We start from the raw sequence: 14,836 nt of genomic DNA on the forward strand, positions 1-14,836 counted from the left end.
GGGTCACTTTGAACCTCAGACAGGAACATTTCTGGCTCCCCCAGACTTCCTACCATCTGTTCCTTCAAGCCACCCCTAGTCCCACTGTTTCCAGAACACTCAGCCAAAGTTTGATCTGGGCTCTCCGCCCCCTCAGTTGGTTTTTCAGTGTCAGCCAACTGAGCTCCTTCCTGCCTGGAAGGGTCCACAGCAACCTGCTGCCCTTGCGGAAATTGGCACCCCTCTTCCCATTGGGCACACCCTCCTGCAGGGTTTGAGACAGGCTGGTCCTCCCCCTCCCTGGTTGGTGGTGAGGTGGCTTCCCTAAAGTTGCCCTCCTCCCCCCACCTTCCCCTGAGGGTTTGGCTTGGGTTCTCAGTCCCCTCGGTTGGTTTTTCAGCACTACCCAGCTGACCCCCTTCCTGCCTGGAAGGTCCCACAGCTTCCCAGGATTCCTGTCTGCCCTGCTTCAAGACGACCTGTTTTGAGAGCATCTCGGACGATCCCACTTCCTGATCCACAGCTACTTGGTGAACCGGTTCCAACCTAAGGCCGCTCCGGACCCCCTTCTGGAACCGCTCCCGTCCCCCCAAGCCTTCAGCTATGTGCTCCTCTGAGCCCACATTAGCCTTGCTGCTCTCAGACCCTCCTGTGAAATCTCCACTCTCCACCTCGGTCCCTTCAGCTTGCACATCCTTTACGCTAGACAGGTTCCCTTCCTCGCTAGGAACATCCACAGCCTCTTGCTGCACTTGGGGAAAGCTACACCCCTCTTCCCCTTGGGAACACCCTACTCCAGGACTTGAGATAGGCTGGCCCTCCCCCTCCTGGGTGACTGCCCTCTCTTCGTCCTCAGTAACCTGGGCTATTTCCCCCTCCCTGGTTGGTGGTGAGGTGGCTTCCTTAAAGTTGCCTTCCTCCTCCCACTTCCCCCTGGGGGTTTGGCTGCAGGGTACAGCCTTGATAGAGTACTGGCCAACCACCAAATCCCGGCCCAATAACACTGGAACTGTTTGTTCCTTCATTACCCCACATTCAGAATAGGATTTACCTTCTTGTGGGGCCAAACCCCTGAACTGCTTTCGGGAGTGGTCTGGCCCCAGTTTAAACCTTTTAAATACAGTGGCTTTATAGGCCGCAAAAGTTATCCCCTCATCTTCCATAGGCATGCTGTGATAGATGGCTGAAAGCTCTCCAGTCAGGATACTACAAAGGTAAGACATATACTCTTCCTCTGCAATCCCCCACTGTTTGGCTGCCTTCTCAAAGTTGGAGAGGTATATGGAGGGGTCTTCTCCCTCTTTGTACACTGCAAAGTCTTTGGGGGTGACTTTGACCTTCTTGCTTTGTTCACCTTTCAGACGTAGCACCTCAAGCTCATGGCGACGTTGCTCTTCCTGTTCCCGCCGGCGGATCTCTGCTTGTCGTTCCTCTCTCTCTCTTTCCTCCTGTCTGCGGACTGCATCCCTCTCTGCTTGTCGTTCCTCTCTCTCTCGTTCCGCCCCGATACGCATTCTCTCCAGTTCCATCTGTAGCCGCAAGGTTGCGTCTGACTGGGTGGGGTGCCCTTCTGCAGGTGCTCCTGCCTGCTGATGACACTCCAACAGGAGGACTTGCATATCTGCTACAGTCAGGTTGTCACACTCCAGCTCGAGCTTTGCACACTCTTCCTGGAGCTGTGGCTTTGTCATCTTCAGGATTTCCAGTTTCTTAGCACGCTCCATCCTAACTAACTAAACTTTCCCTACTCCAGTTGACCCGAAAATAAAACAAAACCGCTGTTGCTTTCTCTGGGTGCTTGCACGTATCAAAAAACAAAAATGCCTGGCCAATCAAGTTCTCTGTTTGTTCTGATCCCACCGCTGCCACCAAGTGTGACGGAACCGGCCCGATTCTGCCTTCAGACCCGGTCCCGTCAGCTCCCTATGGAGTCGCCAACTCCTGGAGGGAGCTATGTCTCCTCCTGCCCCTTGGGCTCGCTGCCACCACCTGCTCAGTCTTGGGGTTCAGATTGAGAGGAACAGGACTCCCAATCCCCCTCTCCAGCTATGAGGCTAGGCCTCCAGGTCCTCTGCCACCCTGCACTTGGGTTTCACAGAGACCTCAGCGCTTCTTTGGGGCACCCCTGGAGGATTGGCACCTTATCCAACTGCATGCCCTCCTCCTTCCCCGGGGCCCCCTTCTCAAAAACAGCGTGGTCTAAGCGGTCGGGGATCTATGTGGTACAGAGATGAACTGCCAGCATTTAAAACAGAAAAAACATTTATTTAAAAGAGAAAAATATAGGAAAAGAAAAACACAAAACAAAACCAGTTGCATTTAAAAAGTTAGCACAGCACAGCATCGCACAGCAAAGCCCAGCAAACAGCATAACAAAATAAAGGTGGTTTTTAAACGCATCGTATTGTCCCTGGTCTATACTTGATCTGCCTAAGAGGATGACTTACTTTGTCTTACTGCCTGGAGCCTCCCAGGCAGGAGCCCACAGGCAAGCAGCCTCCCTTCCCGAGCGCCTGCTGCAAACTGAGAAAAACTCTTCCTGCCTAGCACATGGCAAGAACAACAGCCCTTCCTGCCTCTCTAGGAGACTTTCCCCCTAGCGTTGTTGGTTTGGTTCTGGAAGGGAGGGGGGGAGTGAGGGGAAGGCTACAAAGCCTGCTGAATGGATTTACTGATCCCTGCCTTTTTGGATGAAGCACCAACACTCTCAGATGGCGTTTCTCCACATATGTAATGAGATAAACTATCCCTTATTTGATAGAGCCAAGCAGGCAGCTGTGTTGATCTGAAGCAGTTGAACAAGGTGGGAGTCAAGTAGCACCCTTAAGACCAACCCATTTTTATTTAGAACGTAAGCTTTCGTGCGCTCTCTAAGCACACTTCATCGGACGAGGAATCCAGCACAGTGAGCAAAGCCCTTTGCCCACTGTGCTGGATTCCTCGTCCGATGAAGTGTGCTTAGAGAGCGCACGAAAGCTTACGTTCTAAATAAAAATGGGTTGGTCTTTAAGGTGAACTTGACTCCTGCTTTGTTCAACTCCTTATTTGAGCGTTTCAATAAAAAAAGTATTCTGATACACTGATGCACGGACCCTGCACTGGCTTCCAGTGATATACCGAGTCCGGTACAAGGTGCTGGTTATTACCTTTAAAGCCCTATATGGCCTGGGACCTGCCTACTTGAAGGACCGTCTCTCCCCACATGTTCCCCAGAGAGTACTGAGGTCGGGAACACAAAATCTCCTCACTATCCCTGGGCCAAAAGAAGCCCGCTTGAAATCCACCAGAGAAAGGGCTTTCTCCGTTATGGCCCCTACATGGTGGAATCAGCTGCCGGAGGAGGTGAGGGCCCTGCGGGACCTTGTCCAGTTCCGCAGGGCCTGTAAGATGACCCTCTTCCGGCTAGCCTACACCTAGCTAAGATGAGAACTCAATGTAGCTTGCCAGACTTCTGTTTTATATGTTTTATATGTATTTGGAACGTTTACTGGTTTTTAAGGTTTTAACTGTTTTAAATGTTTAATGGTTTATATATTTAAATATTGTTTAATTTTTATGTTGATCAATTGCTGGAAGCCGCCCTGAGCCACTTGTGGGAAGGGCGGGATACAAGTCATAGATAAATAAATAAAATAAAATAAATAAATAAAAGAGAAATACATTGGAATACTGTGGGTGTATAGCTGTGGTCGGTGAGAGTGGGTTTGAAGGGGGTTGTTTGCTTACCTTTACCCTAACCCGTCAGCTGATCAAGGAGTGTGTCTGGATGCTAAATTTCTAATCCGGGAAAAAAACCAACCGGTGCTCAGAGTTTCCAGCTGACTGTCCCACCATAGTGCCGGCACAGTTCTGTTTTCTTTTCTCATAAATTCTTTTCTGATGGCATCACCAGGCCTAACTAGACTGATTTATCGCCCTGTGGTGGGAATCTGTCCTCCTGTGAACTTGCCCCTCCTCCTCCTTGCCTTTTGCTGAATAGCCCGGGTGATGTCTTCTTTACCCGTTGGCATGTCGGATGGGAAGTACCTTCTCTGGTGATTTACGGCATCCTGTCTCCTCAGGTTACAGCTCTCTTTTCTTCCTTCCATAGCAAGAAACACTAATCCAGTGGGAATCTGACCACAAGTGTTGTGGGATAAATTGTGGTGTGTCTGTGAGAGCCGGTCATGATTGGCTGGGTTGCTGTGATGTCAAGGAACAGGAAGGTTTACGGGGCAGTTACAAATAGCAGTGCCCTGTTTGAGAGAAATGAAGGGGTCAGCTTGGCTGGGAAGAACGGCCAAGAAGACTTATGGAGGACTAGGAAGCTGGGGGTGGGGGGTGGGGTGATAGCTCAGCGGTAGAGTATCCGCTTGGCATGTCAAAAGTCTCAGGTTCAATCCCCAGCATCTCCAGAATTGAGAAAAGAAAGTCCGTCTTCACCCAAGGGGTGATTAACGCATGGAGTTCACTACCACAGGATGTGGTGGCAGCTGCAAGCATAGACAGCTTCAAGAGGGGATTGGATAAGCATATGGAATAGAGGTCCATCAGTGGCTATTAGCCACAGCGTATTGTTGGAACTCTCTGTCTGGAACAGTGATGCTCTGTATTCTGGGTGCTTGGGGGGCAACAGTGGGAGGGCTTCTAGTGTCCTGGCCCCACTGATGGACCTCCTGATGGCACCTGGGGTTTTTTGGCCACTGTGTGACACAGAGTGTTGGACTGGATGGGCCATTGGCCTGATCCAACAGGGCTTCTCTTATGTTCTTATGATTTGGGAATATTCAGCCTGGAAGAGAGGAGGCTGATATGGAACACGACTGGCATTGAAGTGGTGAACTACTGCATAAGTTAGTTTGCTCTAGGGCAGTTTTTCCTGAGCTGAGACAAAAATGTATAAGCCAAAGGCTAAAAAACTGTGAGCTAGCTCGCACTAACTCAGCTCATAGGGAATGTTCCTATTGGAAGCAGAGAAGAGGGTTCACCATAATGGCTGTAATACACAAGGTGGAAAAGCGCCTGCTGGATATTAGGAAACAAATTACTTACATTCAGAGTCGCTTTGCAGTGGGATTGGCTGCTTGGGGAGGTGGTGAGCTCCCTCTCACTGGCAGTCTTACAGCTGGACAAACGCTTGTCAGGGTTGCTTTAGGCCAGGGGTGTCAAGCATGTGTCACGGGAGCAGAATCAGGCCCCCAGAGGGCTCCTATCAGGCCCCCGAGCATCTGGCTGTCATCTACTTCCGTCTCCCTCTCTCCTGCTTCCTTCTGCACAGGGCCGGCCCGACGCCCTGGGGCACTCTCGGCAAACTTGCTGCCTGGCACCCCCCCAAAGTGCCCCCCCACGTCTCCCCCCCGTGGCTCCACTCCCCCTCCTCTCCCGTGCGATGTCCCACCCGCCCCCCTGGGACTCCGCTTGCCTGCCCGCCGCCGCTAAAAGCGGTGGCACACTGATCACTCTCTTCCCTGGGTTCGCCGGCTAAAAGGAAGCTTAGCCAATGAGCAGCTCGCGCCTGCGCGTTTTTGTCTCTACAAAATGCGCAGGCAGGCAGGTGGAGCGCCGGGGGGAGGCCGGGGGCGGTTGGGATGCTGCGCCGGGGGGGGGGGGATGGGGATGGGTAGGCGGCGGCCCGGAGGGGGCTATCGGCGGGAAAGGGGGGAGGAAGGCAAGCTGAGCGCTTGCCTGGGGCAGGGGAGGGGAGGGCGAGCGCCCAATTTGCAACCGCCCCGCTTCTTGGCGCCCTAGGCAGCCGTCTAGTTTGCCTAGCGGGAGGGCTGGCCCTGCTTCTGCATCACAGCTTGTTTTGCCAGGCTTGTCCAATTACACAGGAGCTACAGAGCGAAGCCTCTATTTTCTCGATTGTCTGAGGCTCCTCCCTTTGGGAGGAAGGGCGGAGGAATAGTTTGCTTTGCCAGGCTCTCTCAATCACGCAGCAGAGCTACTGAGCCCAGCCTCTCTTCCTTCTGTTGGCTGAGGCTCCTCCCCCTCCTGGTCCCCTGGGGAAGGAAGGAAAGAGCCAGAGCTTCCTTTGCCCAGTTCCCTGGATCCCATGGGAGAGATACAAAGAAAGCACCTTTAAGACCAACACGTGTTAATGTTTTGAGCATGTTTTATTTTAATATATATATTTTTAAATTAATTCTGTTTTTCTGCATCCTTTATAAAATGCTACCTGGCGTTGCATTTTGCGACACGGCTTGACAAGGTCTCATTTAAGTCAGATCCGGCCCTCATAACGAATGAGTTTGACACCCCTGCTTTAAGCTGGTCCAGCACTGAGCAGAATTGGATTCGATGGCCTGTGTGGACCCTTCCAGCTCTGTGATTCTAAGAAGCTGCCGGCTTCCCCTTTGGAGGTTACACGGTTCTGCATTTATTTTCTTGTTTCTCCAAGTTGTGCAAGTGCCAGAATTTTTCCGTGGGTTGCTCCTTTTGTATTTTACTCGCTTACAGCAAGAGCCACACAGAATAAACGTTAAGAGGTTTGAGAGCTGTAAGGGAGGGAGGGAGGATGGATGACAAATGGGGAGGGAGAGGTGGAAAGAAAGCAACGTTGACTTTAAATCCATTCTCCTAGCTGCCGGCTGGCTTGGCTCAGAGAATGATTTAAAGAGAGAAGTGCCTCCTCCGGATTTCCGGCTTGAGGCACAGACAGAACTGCAGCCCTCTGAATAAGGGGGATTTTTAAGCCTTTGTTCAGGGTAGAAAAGACCCCCCCGGGGGGTCTCTGCCCACTAATCTCAGTCAGAGATTAGACCAGGATGACGTCAGAATACCTTTGTCGTTGATCTCGGCTGCAAATTGACAGCTGAAGCTGCCTTTCGGAAGCCTGGGAGATCCGGCGGGAAGAGGGCGCGTCTTCTATTCATCTACAAAGGTTTAAAAGCCATAAATTTGGCTTAGGTCTGTCGAACCTCATTTCCTTGTGGGACTGATTTACGTTTTGATGATCAGAAGTGCCTCCTCCAAGCAAGCCGGTGGGGCGTTGGGGGCTTTGAGAGCCGCCCGATGTGTGTGAAAGAGCCACAGGTGACTTCTGAGCTGCAGTGTGGCCACCCTTGGTCCAGGAAAAAAGCAGAATGGAACCAGAAAGGGAGTGAACAGGGCCAAGAGTCCAAGGGGAAAGCGAGAGACGATTACACGACTAAGTTCATCTGCCAGTTGCTCATCCAGGATCATGTTCTCCCAGTCCTCACTCCCGTTTATTAAACTTCATTTTTATTGGATCACTGTGGCTGTTCTGTATCCTTCATGGCATTTTCCAGAGTACCCCACCAGTCCCTTATGGGCAAGTCTCTCTGCCTCTGCTTCTCTGTGGAATCTCATGTACAGTGTAGAGGTGGTAGAACATCTTAGGTGCAGCTCTTGTACAGCTTGGAGGTGGTAGAACAGAGAATCACTCCACTGATGCAGATGCGGTTCAGTGTGGCCAAGTGCAGAGTAATGCACATTGGGGCCAAGAATCCCAGCTACAAATACAAGCTGATGGGGTGTGAACTGGCAGAGACTGACCAAGAGAGAGATCTTGGGGTCGCGGTAGATAACTCACTGAAAATGTCAAGACAGTGTGCGTTTGCAATAAAAAAGGCCAACGCCATGCTGGGAATTATTAGGAAGGGAATTGAAAACAAATCAGCCAGTATCATTATGCCCCTGTATAAATCGATGGTGCGGTCTCATTTGGAGTACTGTGTGCAGTTCTGGTCCCCGCACCTCAAAAAGGATATTATAGCATTGGAGAAAGTCCAGAAAAGGGCAACTAGAATGATTAAAGGGCTGGAACACTTTCCCTATGAAGAAAGGTTGAAACGCTTGGGACCCTTTAGCTTGGAGAAACGTCGACTGCGGGGTGACATGATAGAGGTTTACAAGATAATGTATGGGATGGAGAAAGTAGAGAAAGAGGTACTTTTCTCCCTTTCTCACAATACAAGAACTCGTGGGCATTCGATGAAATTGCTGAGCAGACAGGTTAAAACGGATAAAAGGAAGTACTTCTTCACCCAAAGGGTGATTAACAAGTGGAATTCACTGCCACAGGAGGTGGTGGCGGCCACAAGCATGGCCACCTTCAAGAGGGGTTTAGATAAAAATATGGAGCAGAGGTCCATCAGTGGCTATTAGCCACAGTGTGTGTGTGTGTATATAAAATTTTTTTGGCCACTGTGTGACACAGAGTGTTGGACTGGATGGGCCATTTGCCTGATCTAACATGGCTTCTGTTATGTTCTTATGTTCACTTTTCTGAAGCGATGTCTGTCTCTCTTTCTCTGTCTCTCTCTCTGGTTCTTTCCAGAAGGCAGCCCTATAGCATTTTGATCTTGGTCTTAGCCACATTTTCCAGCGCCCAGAACATCGAAACCACATTCTTTTACTTACAGATGTTTTTGCTATTTGCATAAGAGTTGCATGGAGCTTTTTGGGGGGGAAAGAAAAAGAAGCAAACCACTCCTTCAAAAATTAATAAATACATGTTCTCTGTCAATACTGCATAGGTGGGGGGCGTGGCGTCGCACGCATAGGGAATGGACGCCTGAAAACAGAGCTCCTTACTTACCCCTGCCAAATCCACTTAAGCAAGCGCCCAGCGTTGTTGTTTGTTTTCTTTTTTTTCTTTAATTAGTATGGGAACAGTAGATGGTCAAAAATCCAGATCAAAAAGAAACCCAAGGAACTCTGTTAAAGACTATTTTCCCAAAAAGCCTAAGGCTAAGGCCTCAGGAAAAGCAAGCAGCCCTGCAAGCAAGATGGCGTCGGGAGAAGGGGAGAACACAGCAGCAGACCTAGCTTCATTTCGTTCTGAGGTAATGGAGGCTTTTCAAAAACTGGAAAAAAATATGACTGACAAAATATCTGCCATGATCCAGCCCCTTTCTGCTCAGTTGGAGGGTTTCAAAACGTCCTTAGAGAAGGTGGCAGAGACTGCAGATTCTGCTTTTAACATGGCATGTGCTGTGCAGGAGGACACTCAGTATTTTTATAAAAGAGATGAATGGGCCACTGATAAAATTATTGCACTTGAGAACCAACTGAAAATGGGGAATGTTAAAATTCGCGGGCTCCCCGAGAACTCTGCCTCTCCCTCTGACCTAAAATCTCTTATAGCCTCCTGGCTATCAAAGGCATTGGGTTTTTCTGAATCTGATCTTTGTGCCCTGGAGGCTGCATATAGAATTGGCCCTTTGCGCACACAGAAAACTTCGTTGCCTAGGGACATTTTAGTCCGTTTCTCTTCTGCCTCAGTTAAATCCAAGCTGCTGCAAAAAGCCCGGGCTATAAATCCACTTCTGCTAGGAGATTACAACATCCAAATTCTACAGGATTTGTCTTCTGAAACCTTGCAAAGGCGGAAAATTTTGAAGCCAATTATTGAAATCCTGAACAGGGAAAACATCAGATATCGATGGGTTGCTTCGTACAAGCTGCAAGTTACTGTACAGGATCGGTCGCTTGTCGCTGGAGGCCTTGACTCAGGCCTAAGCATGCTGAGAGATTTGAATCTTCCTGTTCCCACCGGCCTTATAGAAGCAGTTTCACATGTTCACTCAATAACTTCAGACACTAGATGGCGTCGGGTGCCTATGAACCGTCCTGATCGGCCTGTTTCTCCTAGAAGCTAAACACTGGAACTGTTGCTATGCAGAAATCTTCCCTTTTTTGTGTGGATTCTTGACGTCCCCCCCCCCCTTTCTTTTTTTTTTTTCCCCTGACATATAAGCTTTGCCTACTGAACTGCTGACTTATAAGCTTTGCCTACGTGTAACTCTGTCACGGCTTAGAAATATGCTGATGATTGTTTCGTGCCTATGAAGCAATGTTTATATACGAAATTGGGGGGTCCCCCCCCCTTTTTTTTTTTTGGTTATTTATATCTTTTGAACACAATGTTATGAATGTGAGGGAGTTATTAATTCAATTCAACTCATTAAAGGAAATCTTCTTGGTTGATTGGGTATGCATGATTGGAAGAATGGGGTGACTTGGAATATATGGTTTGAGTAGGAGCTGGAATGGGGAGGCTGGGTGTTGAGTGAGGGAGTGGGAGAGAGGGAGGGAGAGAGAGTGAGTGAGGGGGGGTAGATCAGAGTGAGAAACTTGAATAGTATGACTAGGGTTTTATATCAATATATTTCTTTCTACTATGAGTTAATGAATTGTCAGGACCTTTTCCCTTCCTGTGTGAATTGTTGAATGGAAATGAATCTGTGAGACAGAGGGTGGGTAGGGAATGTATGTGTGTGTCAGTTTGTGCCTTATGCTACTATGAAGGTTTGGAAACTTGTTTCCCTCACCATCATATCTCCCTACATAGGCTTATAAGTGGCTGAAGGATAGTTGGTGGGGAGTGTTTGGGGAGACCAGTATTTAATAGCGTTCATAGTTCTGTTTAAAGTTTCATTGTATTTTTATCATAGTGTCTTAAGTCTTACAATAACTTTGTGATCGAGATCTGATGCTGTTACACATGGTATATTAGTTTGCCTGTAATTATCTTTAATTCACTAACCTGAGTTGGTAAAAGGCACAGGTTTTATTATATGTGGCTTTCTAGGCATTTTAGCCTTGACTCGATCAGCTTTGTTTGGCCTTTCATTATAAACTTTCTATACATTTGGCTCTGTTATTCTGTTTATAAATTTTATTTTTGCTGGGTTGATAGTGTTAAATATAAGCATTTTTGGCAGAGAGGGAGAATGGAGAACTTCAGTTTTTTTTAATTAGCTCCATTTGGTAGTTGTTGCTAGTTGTGTGGTGTCTTCAGTAACGAAGACTTCCGCTTCAAATTTATCCTTTTAAGTAAATAGTTGTTGTTTTCCCAAGTTTGGGTTAACAGAGTTGGAGGGTGAGTTAGTGGCTAGTGTCTGTTAATGCTAGACCACTGGTGTTGGTTATGGTTTTTTGTTTGTGTTACGGGCAGCATAACTGTATTGAATTATTATGGATTTAGTTGGAAGTTTTTTAAAGCCTTTGATCTGAAATCTGTCCTCATACCTTTGAAATTTGATCTACAGGATTCGCCTCTAGCTATCCTGGTGGCACCTGGGTTCAAAGCTATGAATTGCAATAATTTTGATAACCTTGGTTATTTCCTCTTTCAATTATGGCAGAGTGCCACTTGAAATTTCTATCTCTAAACTGTAATGGGCTAAATAATTTAATTAAGAAAAAACGGGTTGCCTCTGCCATCTCTCATCAGAAACCAGATATAGTTTTTTTGCAAGAAACTCACCTTAAGGGTAACCAGCCCAAGGTCTTCCAGTCAAAATTTTTTGCTCATCAATTTCAAGCTTACGGGTCCTCCAAAGCAAGAGGTGTGGCCATCTTAATAGGTAAATCAGTCCAATTCACTTTTGAAAATTCCTCAATTGACCCTAGGGGTCGGTATATTTTTATCAATGGGGTCTTTAATGGTAGCCCTTATACTCTGGCATCGGTGTATGCTCCAAATGATGGACAAATTGCATTTATTAAAGATACGTTGTCACAACTTCAAACTTTTCATAAAGGGCCCATTATTTTGGGAGGAGATCTCAACTATGTTGTCAATCCTTCTTTAGATAGATCTCAAAAAAGCCTGCTACCTCTATCTGCCAATAAATGGTCTCAATCAAAAGATTCGAATGGCCAAAATGATTTAGCTCAAATCTTTCAATCCTATAATCTGTCAGACATTTGGAGAAGCAGGCATCCAAAAGAAAGAGACTATACCTTCTTTTCTTCTCGTCATCAAACTTATTCCAGAATAGATTTTCTTTTAGTTTCGGATTCTATTTCTAACCTTTTTTTTAAAGTAGACATTGGCCCAATGATTTGGTCTGATCATGCATGGTTGGAAGGTTATATGTCAGGAATCACTGAAAGATCTTTTTCTTTTAATTGGAGATTGGATAGTAAACTACTGTCTATGAAATCGGTTACAGATTCCATTGAAAAAGACATTAAAGAATTTTTTCAATTCAATACTGAGTGTGGAGTACCTCAGCATATAGTTTGGGACTCGTTTAAAGCTGTAATTCGTGGTAGATTTTTGGCTATTGCCTCTTCGTATAAAAAAGAAAAAGACAAAATTAGATCAGATTTGGTTGCCAACATTACCAAATTGGAAGAGAAATTTAAAAAATTTGGTAGCAAAAAAACTTATTCAAAACTTCTTATAGAAAGGAAAAAATTAGAATCTTTTGACGTCTCCAAGATTCAAAAACAAATGGCTTATATAAAACAAAAATATTGGTTTCGAACTCCTCAATCCCTTAAACTCCTATCATGGAAGGTTAAAAAGAGAATATCCTCAATGGCTATTTCTTCCATTCGTTCTAAATCCGGTACCTTGAAACATTCCACTAAGGATATTGTAGGAGTTTTTAAAAAATACTATTCATCTCTATATTCCTCCCAGCATCCAGCATCAGACCTTATTTCATCTTTTTTAGACACTCACTCAGTTATTAAGCCTGTTTCTCCTGAGGTTAAATCCCTTTTGGACAAACCTTTTACTGCACTTGAAATACAGGAGACTATCAAGTCTATGAAATCCAATAAATCTCCAGGCCGAGATGGCTTTATACCAGAATTTTATAAATTTTTTAATACTTTGTTGGCTCCCATCTTGGCGGACGCCTGTAATCAGTTTGTACAGTCTGGTTCTTTTCCAGTTACTTGGTCACAGGCAAAAATCATTCTTCTTCCAAAGAAAGACAAAGACTTGCTAGACCCTAGTTCATACAGGCCGATATCACTCCTTAATTGCGATTACAAGATTTTTACAGCAGCCCTGGTGGCTAGGCTTAATACTTTTATAGGGAACTACATTCATCCTGACCAATCGGGCTTTATCCCACACCGTGAGTTAACGGACAATACTAGAATGGTCCTTGATGTTATTCAATACTGCCGGAAATTTAATATTGAGTCTTCCTTTATCTTGTCTATTGATTTTGAAAAAGCCTTTGATTCCGTTGAAGTTCCTTATCTTACAACCTTACTGCAGAAAATGAATTTTGGCCCGAATTTTCTGAAGATAATCCATTCTTTATATAAGTCGCCTTCTGCTATTCTTTCTATTAATAATTTGGATTCTGAAGAATTTAATCTTTTCAGAGGGACGAGGCAAGGTTGCCCCTTGTCTCCTCTGCTTTTTGCAATTGCAATTGAACCTCTTGCTAATGCTATCCGTAATACCAATATTATTGCTGGTATCCCTATTAGAAAGAAACAAATTAAGGTGTCTTTGTTTGCAGATGACCTAGTGCTTTTTGTTACAAAACCTAAGACTTCTTTACCAGCTGTCTTTGATTTATTATCTGTATTTTCTTCTATATCGGGTCTTCGAGTAAACCCATCTAAAACCATTCTTTATCCCATCACAATTTCAGATGCTCTCCAAGATTCCATCTACTCAAATTATCACTTCAAAAAAATGGATAGATATTGGACATATTTGGGGATCAATATACCTTTAAAATTGGGAGATATTTTTAAAGTCAATCATCATTTATTGATTAAGGACATTCTTACTATGCAAAAGAATAAAAATTCTTCACTCATTCCCTGGAATGAAAAAATTCAGATTATTAAATCTTTTATTTTTCCCAAATTTCTGTTTTTATTTCGAGCCATTCCTATTCTTATTCCTGAGGACTTATTTGTGGGTTGGCGTCGTTCGTTCTTAAGATACATTTGGAACAAGGGCTTATCTAGAATAGGGTATGCAACTCTTATTCGTTCTAAATCCTCAGGTGGTCTGGCTCTTCCGGATCTGCATAAATTTTATGAAGCTGCCATTTTAGGAGGCCTTGTCAGATACCATGATGCTGATTTAAATTCAGGCTGGAAGGTCCTAGAAGATACCTATCTAAATAACAAATCGTTTCAATCTACATTATGGGAATTTCCAAAGAAGAGACCTCCTAATATCTCCTCCAACCTTTTCCTTAAAGCCATTTTTCAGATTTGGGACAAACGCCGCCTCTTTTTAGCCCCTCCTATGTCTCCACTATCTCATTTTATGGATGTTTCTTGGTTTCAACCGGGGTTTTTTTACAAGTCTTTTCCAATTTGGAAAAAATATAATCTTTATAGGTTTGTGGATATTTTGTCCAATGGAAAAGTGCTCGACAAAAAATCTTTAGAAGAGAAAACTGGTGGGACGAAAATCCCATGGTTTGAATACTTGCAAATTAACAACTTGGTGACATCACTCTCAAAGAAATACAATTTCAATCGACCTCTTACTTTCTTTGAATCCTTGCTACAATCTCCTTTTTTAAAGCGGAAGGGACTGATTTCATTTATCTATAAGGGTTTGCTAGACATTGATGCTGTTGATTTGTTATCCTATCAAGAAATTTGGCAAAGGAATAGTTCAATTAATTTTCAGGAGGATGTTTGGCAACAAATCTGGTCATCTCCTTCGTTTGTTTCAAAATCATTGAATATACAATTACAAACTCAAAAAATTTTGTTCCGGTGGTATTTAACACCTCAGAGATTAAGCCATATGGCGATAAATCAATCCTCCAAATGTTGGAAAAATTGTGGAGAGGTGGGCACATTTATACACTGCTGGTGGTCTTGCCCGAGGGTGCAGTCGTTTTGGGCAGTAATTGTGGCAAAAATCAAGGATATCACGGGCTATAGTTTACCCTTAAGATTGGAACTCATTTTGCTTGACTGTTGGAAAGGTATTTCTATTACTTCTCTCAATAAATCCCTGATATCCCTTTTACTAGCTGCTGCTAAAATGGTGTTAGCCCAATTTTGGAAATCTCCCAATATTCCTCCAGTTAAAGCCTGGTATGCTAAAATCTGGGAGGTCTATGCTATGGACAAGATAGCAGATAGTTTATGCAATATAAATAATTCAGAAGGTAACGAT

General features: G+C 45.2%; 1 protein-coding gene across 1 annotated transcript in view; it reads left to right on the plus strand.

Moving 5' to 3' along the window:
* MAP4K5 (mitogen-activated protein kinase kinase kinase kinase 5) overlaps window positions 1-14,836 on the plus strand; it is a 232,454-nt gene that overhangs the window by 119,213 nt on the left and 98,405 nt on the right. The window contains 1 exon segment of the mRNA XM_060261158.1: window positions 12,590-12,602. Coding sequence (XP_060117141.1) covers window positions 12,590-12,602 — 13 coding nt within the window.

Source organism: Heteronotia binoei, chromosome 21 (genome assembly GCF_032191835.1).
Source record: "Heteronotia binoei isolate CCM8104 ecotype False Entrance Well chromosome 21, APGP_CSIRO_Hbin_v1, whole genome shotgun sequence".
NCBI classification, from domain to species: Eukaryota; Metazoa; Chordata; class Lepidosauria; order Squamata; family Gekkonidae; genus Heteronotia; species Heteronotia binoei.